This window comes from Eubalaena glacialis, chromosome 4, assembly GCF_028564815.1.
Source record: "Eubalaena glacialis isolate mEubGla1 chromosome 4, mEubGla1.1.hap2.+ XY, whole genome shotgun sequence".
Lineage (NCBI taxonomy): Eukaryota > Metazoa > Chordata > Mammalia > Artiodactyla > Balaenidae > Eubalaena > Eubalaena glacialis.
In genome coordinates, this window is record NC_083719.1 from 101,881,648 (window position 1) to 101,894,600 (window position 12,953).

At 33.5% G+C, this 12,953-nt stretch overlaps 1 protein-coding gene across 1 annotated transcript in view; it reads left to right on the plus strand.

The window, feature by feature from the left end:
- The window catches only part of SNX2 (sorting nexin 2), a 54,002-nt gene that overhangs the window by 27,231 nt on the left and 13,818 nt on the right, over positions 1–12,953 (plus strand). The window contains exons 3-7 of the mRNA XM_061188088.1: positions 286–449; positions 1,811–1,877; positions 2,212–2,255; positions 3,738–3,879; positions 7,673–7,751. Coding sequence (XP_061044071.1) covers positions 286–449; positions 1,811–1,877; positions 2,212–2,255; positions 3,738–3,879; positions 7,673–7,751 — 496 coding nt within the window. The remainder of the gene's footprint in view (positions 1–285; positions 450–1,810; positions 1,878–2,211; positions 2,256–3,737; positions 3,880–7,672; positions 7,752–12,953) is intronic.

The following is a 12,953-nucleotide window of genomic DNA, read 5'->3' on the forward strand; positions in this document are numbered from 1 at the left end:
TTATCCACATCATTGCTTTCCTACTGGCTTTATCCCTACCACTAGTATAGATAATTATGCTGACTTACTGGAATTCTTCCTAAAATCAACAAAGTCACTGTTGGTTTTAAAGTTTTGATAAACAATTAAGGAAGGATTCATAAATTATTTATAACAAGTATTTTAAAATAATATTTTGATATTGTGGATCATATAAAAATATTTTTCATAATTTATTGACTGCTCTGTAGACTATTGGGAGTTTGTTACCAGTGTCCTCAACTAACTTGTTTAATTTTTATCTAGAAGCTACAGAAGAAGTTTCTCTGGACAGTCCAGAAAGGGAACCTATACTCTCCTCAGAACCTTCTCCTGCAGTCACACCTGTGACCCCCACGACACTCATTGCTCCCAGAATTGAATCAAAGAGTATGTCTGCTCCTGTGATCTTTGACAGATCCAGGGAGGAGGTATGGAAAAATGTTTATATTCTAAGTTAATATGTAAATAATACATTTTTTGTCCCCCACCCAACATTTCTTTACTGTTAGTCATTTGTAATCAAAGCCTTTTAGAAATGTTTGGAAAAGAACACTGAACTAAAGAGGTCAGGTGATTTGGCTTCTAATTTTATCCCACCCCTTTTTCATCCAGTAACTTGGGCACATCACTTTCCTTCTCAAGTCAAGCAGTTTGTCATTTGTGATCTCATGATGGTAATGTGTGCCTCTCAGTGTTCCTTCCTCTCTTGGTCAAATAAGGTAATGTCTGAAAGTGCTTTGAAAACTTAATCACAATAAAGTGGTATCTTGAGTAATTTTATTTGATAAAAGTATGTAATAAATGTTAATGGTTATGTCGGCAGAGTAAGAGATGTGTTGTGAGTGGAGAGGAAGCATGCGGACCTTCTAAGGTGTAATGCTGGTGTTTTTTCTTAATCTACATTCTGGTTACGAAGATGTGTTTACTTTGTAAAAATTATTGAGCTGTTTACCTAGGATTTATATACTTTATGTGTGTTACAGTTCAAATAAGGCTTACTTTTAAAAAATCTGTACAGGAGGGCAACTTTGAAAAAAGTTATCATTAGAAAAACAGCCTTTTTATTTTTGGTAGCCTTAGACTATTAATATTGCTTTTAAAATTTGCAAGATTTAAGTTTCTGTGTTTTCTTCTTGAAAGTAACAAAACTTTCCCTCAGAACTGCTATTAATAAGGATTGCTTATTTATAATGGATAAAAAGTGCTTCTCTGTAGTCCCGTAGGTTTATCATTTTTCCTACTTCTTTTTTCAGTGAGCTTTATAGTGCTTTCATTGGCTTCAAGAAGAACATGTGTTTACTAGGTAATTGGTGAAATCATGATGCTCAAGTTGCTTATAATTCCTGCAAGTATGTAGGATTCTACTGGCAAAAGTAATGGCTACCTCCTGGTTTTTAAAGAGGAGAGATACAACTTTGAAAAATACTAATATTAAAAAAAATCAAGGAATTAATTATTTTCATAATCTGAATCTGAAGATTGAGTATATAGAACAAAAACATTCCACAATATTCCTACAGAAGACTACAACATTTTCTCTACATCTGAGGAGTTGGAGGAAAACAAGATTTTCTGTTCCTTCTCCCAGTGATCCTTTTCCTGTTGTCTTTGTGTGTGTGTATTTTTTACATAGTCAGGAAATGTGAAAGCTTTTACTGTTTTTCATAAATGGAGTGCTGAGTGACTTTTCAAATTGATGTGACAGTGACCCTAATAAAAGAATTATAGTTATTAGTATTATGACAATAATATAAACTGGAATCTTTAATAACAAAAAAAATTTTTCTAGATTGAGGAAGAAACAAATGGAGATGTTTTTGATATAGAAATTGGTGTATCAGATCCAGAGAAAGTTGGTAAGTTAATATTTGTTATATTTTGTACTTGCTCCTTTTTGATAATTAGCTTGGTTGTTAATGTGCTGTTTTTCTTAACTAAGTGCATTGTTACAATATTAAAATGGTGCTTTTATTTTTAAACTCGTGGCAGCTTGTTTTGTTTTTTTCCCAGCTTTATTGAGGTATAATTGACAAATAAAAATTGTGTGTATTTAGGATGTACAATGTGATGATTTAATATATGTTATAAAATGATTACCACAATCAAGTTAATGTATTACCTCACATAGTTACCTTGTGTGTGTGCATGTGGTTAAGCTTATGATTTTTAATAGTTTGACTTTTCTTGTAGGTGATGGCATGAATGCTTACATGGCTTATAGAGTAACAACAAAGGTAAGCCTTTTGCTCCTTTAAAAAAATGCTGAGCCCTCACCGTGTGTAGTATGAGGATACTACAGTGATTAAAGTGTAAGTGATCACTGTCTTTACAAAGGTTATCATCCAGTAAAAGTTGCATATAAATAGCTACAATGAGTTCTGAGTGGTTTGGTAGGTAAAGTATTCTGGGAGAGCATGCGGGAAGGGATCTAATCTAGGCAAAGGTAGGAGAAGTGATTTGGGTGGGAGAGGGGCAAAGGGATTTGCTTATGTAAAAGCCAGAAATCAAGAAAGCATTGTTCTTTCTAGGATCTGCAGGAAGTGGTGCCAGATTAAATTGTTTGGCAGTAAGCCTTCCTATATTATGAACAGCCACATTAGGAATTTGGCCTTCATGCTTAGTATATATAATGGAGAGCCATTGAAGAGGTTCAAACAAGAATGTGGTACAATTGATTTTTGTTCTAGAAAGCTCTTTCTGACTCAGTATGGTTTGGGAGGATCAAAGTAAAGGTCTGGATTTCGAGTTAAGAGGCGGTTGCAATCCTTAAAGGGGATTGTAGGCCTTCAAATCTTAAAGAGAGAGGATCTGAAACAGTCCTAGCTGTGAGCAGTGATTCTTAATACTAAGGAATTAGTTTTAGGGATGAGTGAAATAAATGGCTTCTTGTGATGTATAGGAGGTAGAATCAGTAGGGCTTGGATGTAAGGAGTGAGGAAGGGGGTGCCTAAGTGTGTGTGTTTTTTTTTTAATCTTTTTTGGAGTATAATTGCTTTACAATGTTGTGTTAGTTTCTGTTGTACAACAAAGTGAATCAGCTGTTAAGTATACATATATCCCCATATTCCCTCACTCTTGAGCCTCCCTCCCATGCCTGAGTTTTTGTCTAGAGGAACTTTGTGATTGTTGGAGTGATCCTGGAGAAGAGGCAACACAAGGGGAGGAACACAGTATGGAGTCAGATTTGTTAATTCATTGAACAGATACTTATTTATTAAATACCTTGGGGTCAGGCTCTTTTCCAAGGACTATAGTATAGTAGTAAACAACACAAAAAAATGCCCTTCACTCATGGAACTTATGTTCGAGCAGGGAAAAATATGGTGAAATTGAGGTGGCAGTGAGATTTAAGTGGAGGTTTCCCTTGGGCTATGTGTTATTGGACTGAAGCTCAGAGGAGATCTGGACCAGAGGTAAAGATTTAAGAATCATTAGCATAAATACAGGTAGAGTCAATGAGATGAGTTAAGGGTAGAATAAAGCAAACATTTTCTGTCCTCTTAAGTTTCTGTAAAAAAAAAAAAAAAAATCTATGGTTTGGGTTTTTTTCAGTTGTTAGAAATCTTTACATCACATTAGTTAGCTACTCTGCATTTTTTTCAGAGTAGATCAGTGTGTGTGATATGTATATATGCATGTTCGCAATTATGTATTACATTAACTTCTAAAAAATTGTTTAGTATTCAAAATTTGAAATACCTCTTCTTCACTTGTAGACTTCTCTTTCCATGTTCAGTAAGAGTGAATTTTCAGTTAAAAGAAGATTTAGTGACTTTCTCGGTTTGCATAGCAAGTTAGCAAGCAAGTATTTACATGTCGGTTATATTGTGCCACCAGCTCCAGAAAAGAGTATAGTAGGTAAGTATGAATTTTAAAAAATTTATTGTTGTTACTCTTACTAGTTCAGTTTTAACTGTATAGATGTGTATATTCCATGATCATTCACCATCATGACATCTCAATATCTAGAGATACTGAATTTAAGTATTCTGTTTATGATAGTCATTCATCAACTGAAGAGTGTATAGCTAAGTTTTATTTTCTAACACTTGAGGATTTGATTTGTATAATGTAATGATGTTAAATATTTGACAAGGTGAAAGCAACTAAAAACCCTTTTAGGGTCATCAGAGTACCTTATTACTGAGTAACACTTAGAGAATATTCAATATTATTAGTATATTAACATTTTTCTAAGGGTTTGGAGGTGTTGTGCTTAGCTATACATTGTACAAAAAGATTTGATCTAGCCTTGCTCACACAGGAGCTATTTAAACTCATCTTAGTTTATTACGTACTTCAATTTAACATTTAAAAACATTTCTACTTTTACAGGTAATAAAGGCTTACTTAGTTAAGAATATGCAGAATATTACAAAAGAGGAGGAGAACCTCCATTGTCCCATCATTAAAAAACATCTGTCATGTCTTAAAATTGTGTAGTATTTTTTCCAAGCTTTTCAGTCATAGGTTTTTATTTATCTCTATTTTTTTTATATACATGATTATTATTCTGAAAAATATTCAAAATGAATTTTACTTATCTTTAAGTTATTTTTACTTTTTTAAACATTTGATTTGAAAAGCAGTTTTATCCATATCTTTTATGATTTTTGAAACCTGATATATTTAAATGTATTTATTATATTCTTTCTCTTTTTTAAATTTTTTTTTTTTTAATAAATTTATTTTATTTATTTATTTCTGACAGCTTTGGGTCTTTGTTGCTGTGCGTGGGCTTTCTCTAGTTGCGGCGAGCGGGGGTTACTCTTCATTGCAGTGCGTGGGCTTCTCATTGCGGTGGCTTCTGGTTGTAGAGCACAGGCTCTAGGCACTCGGGCTTCAGTAGTTGTGGCATGTGGGCTCAGTAGTTGTGGCTCGTGGGCTGTAGAGCGCAGGCTCAGTAGTTGTGGCGCACGGGCTTAGTTGCTCCGCGGCATGTGGGATATTCCCAGACCGGGGCTCGAACCCGTGTCCCCTGCATTGGCAGGCGGATTCTTAACCACTGCACCACCAGGGAAGTCCCTATTATATGAGAATTTTTAAATTGTATTTATTAATGCACTTAAAAATAATAAACTCATTACCTGTTAACAAATAAAAAAATTTTTGTGAAAAATAATTTTTATAAGACAAAAAAATTTAATAAGAGTGGCTTGCTTTTGATTTTTTGTTTTTTACATTTTCGCAAAATCTCTTTAAATTGTGGCTTAATAGAAAATAGCTGTATTTTCGTATCTGTTTCTACACTCTACCTGTTGTGATAAAACACATCATATAACTTTTGTAAAACTCCACTGAGCTCTCATGAAAGAATGGGAGCAAAAAAGACACAAATAGCAGCTTAGTATTATGAAGGTCGATTTTTGTACATATCCCCCACCAGCCCAAAGGGTCTCAGAAACCTTCCGAATATGCTAACCATACTCTGAGAACTGCTGGTCTAGTTAATAATGTTATTTCTCTCTCCTCTAAACTGTTGCAGTGGTATCTTTTGGCCTCCCATTATCTGTGTAGTGAGCTTAAGTTTCATTTATCATAAATTATTTGTTATTAATATCCTTTTTTCTTTAAGTTGTACAACTATTTTTATATATCAAAAGAGAAAAAAACAAAAAATAGTTTTTCTCATTTTGATGGCTAGATACACTAGTCCTTAAACATTGAGCCAGAAAAAAAAAATTTTTTTAACTAAATTTTTATGCCCAAGTTTGTTGTGTTTCAAACTAATGTTTTGCCCTAATAATCTTCAACCTTCCACAAATTATTGAATTAAAAGGAGATTGAAAGAATTTGAGGCAACCACATAAAATGCAGTTTAAAAAAAAAAAAGTATAAATAAAGAAATTAGCAGGAAAAATAATTGTAGTTAAATAAAAGATGAAGCCAAGTTAAAGTTTCCTCTAAATGTGTGCATAAAGTCTGAACAATTATTGAAGGTGGGTAACAAGTTGTTCTGTGAAGTTCCTGGCAGAAAATCAAGTAGAGAAGCAGTCATTTAAAAAATTTCATATTGTCCATCAATTTTTAAAAATAAAAATGAATATATTGTCTAAGAGAAATTTTAAATATGAGAGGCCCTTTTAATTACATACCCAGTGGTTTTCAAGTAACAAACACAGTGGTGTAATAAGAATAGTAACTTCTCTTTCCTGGGAAGCTGTAACTGCCACTGAAGGAAGAGGGGTCTTTTCATTAGCATATAACTGTTACTGCTTTTATAGAACCTTAGTTGACTTAAAAACACTATTTTCGTGAAGCTTTTAAAAAAGAGCAACAAAGAAGTTGAAAAGTGTTAAGGAGTAACTGCTTACAGTAAGTTTTTATTTACCGCAGTGACCCGTAATTGTTACTTACCTCTAGGAAGTAGCATGAGCAGAAGATCACAGAATTAAAAAAAGCAAAAAATTATATAGTGGTAAGGTTTTTTTTTTCACAAAAACAGAATATGTGAAATAATTAACATCCCACACCTAGTAGTCCACTCAAGGTAGGTAATTTTAAGTGTTTGAATGAGTTTTCCTTTTCAAACTATTGTATTTCAGAGGAATTATGTTAAAACATTCATAGGTGATATAAGGTTTTTCACCAGGTGTACCAACCTGAATAAGAATTACATGGTTTTACATGATCTATTTTTAAATGGCTTTATTGAGATATAATTCACATGCCATACAATTTATCCATTTAAAGTGTATAATTCATTATTAGCTTTTCGTATATTCAGACTTGTGCATACCTCACCACAGTCAGTTTTAGAATATTTCTATTACCCCTTAGCCATCATCCTCTAATTTCCTCATCCACCCCCAGTCCTAGGCAATCACTAATTTTCTTTCTTTCTCTATAGATTTTCCAATTCTGGACATTTCAAAAAACAGGGAATCATATAATACATGGTCCTTTGTGACAAGCTTCTGTCAACGTAGCATAATATTTTTAAGGTTCATCCATGTTGTACATATGTCATTACTTCATTTCTACAGAATCGAATTTTGAGAGTAAAAAGAACAGGGAAAAGAAGAAAAATCTGCAGTCTGATAGTAGTGTTAAAATTGAAATTGCTAATACAGAAATGATTAGCATGATTTTTATTCTCTAAATTTGAAGAGTTCTAAATGTCTCTATGAAAGAGCTCATTTTTTCAAACTGTTATAAAACCAGCTATGATAAATAAACAAGAACATGTTCTTAGAATCTGCGACAGAGGAAATACTTAGCGTATTAATGGATTACACTTATTTTTATTTTTCTAGTCCCCAAAGTAAAGAACGTTAATTATTGCTCATAAGAGATGAAAATATCAAATGTGCTTAAATTTACTAATTTGAACTCCATTATGCATATTGAAATGCAAATACATTTTAACTTACCAAGGGTTTAATGTATGTCAGATAAAGAGTCCCAACAGTTATAGGTTAGAAAACTACAGACACAGCTCAACCTCTGCTTTAGCTGTACTCTTTTAAAACTTACATTATAAGTACTTGCCATATACAGATATTAATTTCTCAAAACTATGATACTAGTTATAATTTTAGGAGCTTTTTTTCAAGTTCAAATTTAAAATATATTTTAAATTATGCAGAAATGATTATAAAAGAATGTTGCTCAGTAATAAAAAATCATGAGTCTTTCAATTTTTTCAAAGGCATGACCAAGGTCAAAGTGGGTAAAGAAGATTCATCATCCACAGAATTTGTAGAAAAACGAAGAGCAGCTCTTGAAAGGTAATTCTAATTAGCTGTGTTTTATTGCTCTCATGTTTTTACTTCACTAATGTAAGTCTAATTCTATTAAATGGCACAAGTATATTTTAAGTATTAAAATTCTCAAAGTACCACTTGATTACTCTTAGTAAGTGCTATAAGCTTTTATTAAGAAAATTGATTCATTCAGAAACACAGTACTGTATACTTGTTCCATTTTTATTCTCATTAGTAGTCTAACAAAGTAATACCTATTTTCATCTGAATTAATTTTTCCTTTGAATTATTACTTAGTGATACTGAAATATTATTAAATACAATGAAAAATTAGGTTTGTGCTCCCTCCTTCAATTCTTTATAATTGATTTTGACTTGAGTGTACAGAAGTATTAGTCATTGCTCGAGTTGACTGTATAGTTAAAGGCTGATAGATACATATGCTGTGCCTTGCTTTAGACTTCTTGACCTGACACATTTCCTATGGCTTTGAAGACTTGTGTTCATTGTGGCCGACTAAACGGGAAATGGATGGGAGGAATCCCACTCCCAGAATCTTAACATTTCTTCCTTGCTATGCCGAAAATGTGAGAAAACAAGTTCAAAACTATCTTAAAGCCCAACTTATAGTACATAAGTTGATAATTACCTGGACTTAATACATTTTCTAATTTCGTAGTTTTTGTTTGTTATTTTAATGGAATTTGCTTATTCTCTGTCTTTTTTTCTCTCTTGGCTTAAAATTAGTGGTTGGCATAGATAGGACAGATTTTAGGAAATAGTATATGTATCTATAGGGTACAAAGTATTTTGTAAAACTCTTTTTGAGGCAGTGTATTTCTGGGTTTTAGTAATAAATTGTTTCAATTTTAAGAAAAATACCACAGTAAAGTCAGGTTTGAACAATTTGCAATAAAAGCTAGTGTGCAGCTTAAAATCTTAAAGACTTAAAAGATGAGATTATGTCTACGAGTCTCAGCAGTTACTGAGGAAAAGGATTTAAACTGCATCGAAAGAAGTTTAATTTAGGCATTAGAATTGATTCTCTTGTGAAAGAGGGCATAGAATGAGTGTTTTTAAGAGTAAAGGTAGATAATGTGCTGCCTTGATTTTGCTTAGTCCTTCCTGAAAGTATAACCATGACCTTTTGAGAAGCCTTTCCAGTCCTATTTTTCTATGAGTAAATTTGAAATATTTTGGATGGCATTCTTGATAAGGAACTTAATGAAGATTTATTGTACCAAGGGCATATAATTTGATTCTACATTCATCTTTCTTTTAACTTGAATGCATTGCATAGTACTTAAACCATATCTTCATTCACTGTGTAACACTGAGGAGAGTTTTAAGGAAATATTGAAGCTTGACCTAGTGCATATGTGAAGATAGTTTCTTACTGATAAATGTTACTTGTTAAATACTGCCTTAGTGGAATTTGCAGTAGTGGGGAAAAAAAAAAAGGAAACAGTGTACTGTGAGTTTATTTTGCATTAGAAAAGATAACTAAAGAAAATATAGGTGTAAAGGTACAGAAGCAAAGGAACTGGAATGATTTTTCTCAAGTGATTTTTCTGTGGCATTTCTTAAAATTTAAACGTTAGAGTAGGCATATCTGTGGATGTATAACCTAGTTGGATCTGGCGGGTCAAGGAAGTATTTCTTTGTTTACACTCTGGTATTCATTTACATATTTATTTGTTTGTACAACTTAGAGAATCCAGATAACTATCTTGAACAAAAGGATAAACATCTGGTATTGAAATATGAGAAGAGAAAGGGAGTGGTTAAGAACCCAAGTAATTCCCCTGTGCCACACTCAGTAAAGTAAGCAGAAATTACTTCTAAGTATCCCGAAGATCGCTCACTTGATTTTCTAAAGAGTGCTTCATATCTTACCTACAAGCATATTGAATTTATTTTATAGTAAGGATACACTTCTGTAAACATAAACTAAGAAATGTAAAGTAGCATTATACAGTGTGTAGCGTTTTAGAATCCTTTCTCTGTTGAAGCCTGCACTCCATTACACACTACACACTATCTGTGAGGCCTTGGACAAGTTATTTAACTTAAATTCATTGTTCCTTTTCTCTAAAATGTTAAGTGTATCATAACAAGCACCTGAAAACCCAACTGGCAAAGCCTAAACAGTTAGTGTCGGTTGATTAATCCATTCGTTCATATCAGGAAGTTTGGAGGTAGGCAGATGTTCAGTATTATCAAATCCATCAGGAAATCCTATGGCTTCCTTCTGATATCAGGACAACCATTTTTTCACCCATTCACTACTAGTCCAAATGTCTGAATTAACTGCGGTAGACTCCTCATTGGTCTCCCTGTTTCCATCCTTGTACCTCTACTCTTTTTCCTAATATAGCAGCCAGGGTCATCCTTTTAAAACATGAATCAGATCATATGCCCACTCCTATTCGTCCACCCACCCAGTTTCAGTCAATAAAAGCCAGAGTCCTTATAATGACCTATAAATTCTTACATGACTTGCACTGCTCACTCTGTTACCTACTTGATCTCATATCCTCCTTGATCACTTTGCTCTAGGCCACACTCACCTTTTTGCTGCTCCTCAAAGATCCCAGGCATCTTCCCACCTTAGGGTTCTACCCCCTACCCTGTCCCCACTGCCTAGAAAGCTTTTGTTCCCAGGTATCTGCGTGGCTAATTCCCTTACCTCTTTCAAATTCAAACATTCAGATGTCACCTTGCCAGTGAAGCCTATTTTGATTATTGGTTTCATTCTGACCTATTCTATTTACATCGCCATCAACCACCTTACACCCTTGATCCCATTTACTTGTCCTTTCTCCACTTGTCCTTTCATTTTTCCACAGCATTTGCCACCTTATCACATACTACATAATTTTTATGTTTATGATTTATTGTCTGTCTTCTATTACTAAAATTAAAGCTCCAGGGACTTCCCTGGTGGTCCAGTGGTAAAGAATCCGCCTTATAATGCAGGGGACGTGGGTTCAATCCCTGGTCAGGGAACTGAGATCCCACATGCCACGGGGCAACCAAGCCCACGCGCCACAACTACTGAGCTCATGCGCCTCAACTAGAGAGAGCCCACGTGCCACAAACTACAGAGCCCACGCGCTCTGGAACCCACAAGCCACAACTACCGAGCCCACATGCCCTGCAGCCTGCACGCCACAACTAGAAAGAAACCCATGTGCTGCAACGAAGGATCCCGCATGCCTCAACGAAGAACCCGCGTGCCGCAACTAAGACCCGACGCAGCCAAAAATAAATTAAATAAATAAATAAATAGTAAATAAATCACTTAAAAAATAAATTAATTAAATTAAATTAAAACTCCACTAGAGAAGGAATCTTGTTCTCTTTTGTTCACTGATACATTCTGAGTACTCAGAACAGTAACTGATGTGTAGTAAATGCTCAATAAATGTTGAATGAACAAATGAATGTCATCAAGGACCCAGGCTCTTTCTACCTGTCTATTCTCTCATTCTTAGCACACATGTCTGAGTCTTAAGCGAGAGAAATATCTTTAACTCTGTTCCTCTCAAGCATTTTGTATAACCTGCTTTATTTTGTTTTGGTAAGTAAGGAATTTGAAAGCGCTAAGTGATTCTAAATGTACCAGTAACTTTTCCTTAGCACAAATCTCAAGAACAACTACTGACCACCTCTTGTTGAATCTGATACTTATTTTTCATCAGTTCCATTGCATCTTCCACTTCTGTCTTCCTTCAGTGTTTCTGCTTCTCTCCATACCTCTTTTCATGTATTTTTCTTACATTCTTTTCCTTTTTGTTCTGTATCCTTCCTTTATATATCTCCAACCCTCTCTGACCTTAATTCTGAATTGATGACTATTTACAAATAGTCATCAATTTAAAATCCATTTTATGTTTCTTTTCTTAATTTTAACATTATGTAAGTTTAATACCTATTTTTAATGGTTAATTGCTCTTTATTTTCATGTAACCCTTAAGAAGAAAAGTTTTACCATCTTTTTCTAGAATACCATTTTCCAATATGGATTCCTCAGATTGCTAGTATGTGGTAGGGTGACAAAAGGAAATCTGTTGTCAATTGAGGTTTATAAATGTAGGGTGTAACAAAGTTAAACCAGGTTTTTTTCCTGCAGTACTTCTCACAGCATTTAATATGCTGCTGTTCATTATAAGTCTTAAAGAAAGGAATGTGTATGTAATATATTTCACACTTTCTTGATTGTAGAGCCAGTCTTTTTCATGGAATATTGTATGAGACTAGTATTCTGCAGAACTCACTTTACAAAACTATTTTAGAATATAAATAGTATTAGGTATTTCCATTTAGGTTGAAATATTAGAATATTTCTTAAAGGTTGGGTACTAGATGTTTTGTCTTCCTGCTTGTTCATTTTACGAACGTCTGAGTGCTTGCTATTTATCAGCTGTTGTGTGCACTCAGATGAACAACTTACACAAACTGCTTTAAGTAGTACACAGTCTAAGTAACTAAATAACTCACCTAGAGTAGTGCTGGAGAACTTCAGTGTTAAAATTGTAAGTAAAATTCCAGTGGGAAAATACCAACATTTCTTAAACTTACAGGATTAGTGTTCCTACTGCATCTCTTTTTTACCTTTATAAAGTAAGCCGCAAATACTTTCTAAAACCACAGTGTAGATTGCATTGTACATATCTATTAAATGCTCTGTTTCTGTTATAATGACTTCTTGTGTGGTCTCTTGACTTAAAGTGAAGTTTAATATGGTGTGTATTTTATTTAAATATACAAAAACAGAAGTTAACATTTAAGCAGCGATTAGTCATTTTAACCATTATATATAGTGTTTGACTTTAGAAAAGATTATCACTTTTTTTAGAAACTATTTTAGGCATACTTTATAATCTTGTATAGAGATAGAAGTCATCACTGACTACATTTATGCTGCAGAAATAAAGGTATATTAACTGTTAGGCAAAATATTATAATTGAAATATTACTGCGTGTTATTAATCCGGGGAAAGAGCAGTTTTTTAAAAATGGGATTAGATAAGTAATCAGTGATCATCAAATAGTGAACCTTTTTTTTTATGAAAGATTGGTAATTTATTATGAATGTCAGGGCTGGACCTTTTCTAGTAAAGGAAAATTACTAAAGTTAGGCTAATAGTGATTTAGTAATGATGTTTCTCTTTACTTTTTATTTTATGTGGTGTCATATAAGGAAGACATCAAAAATAGCAA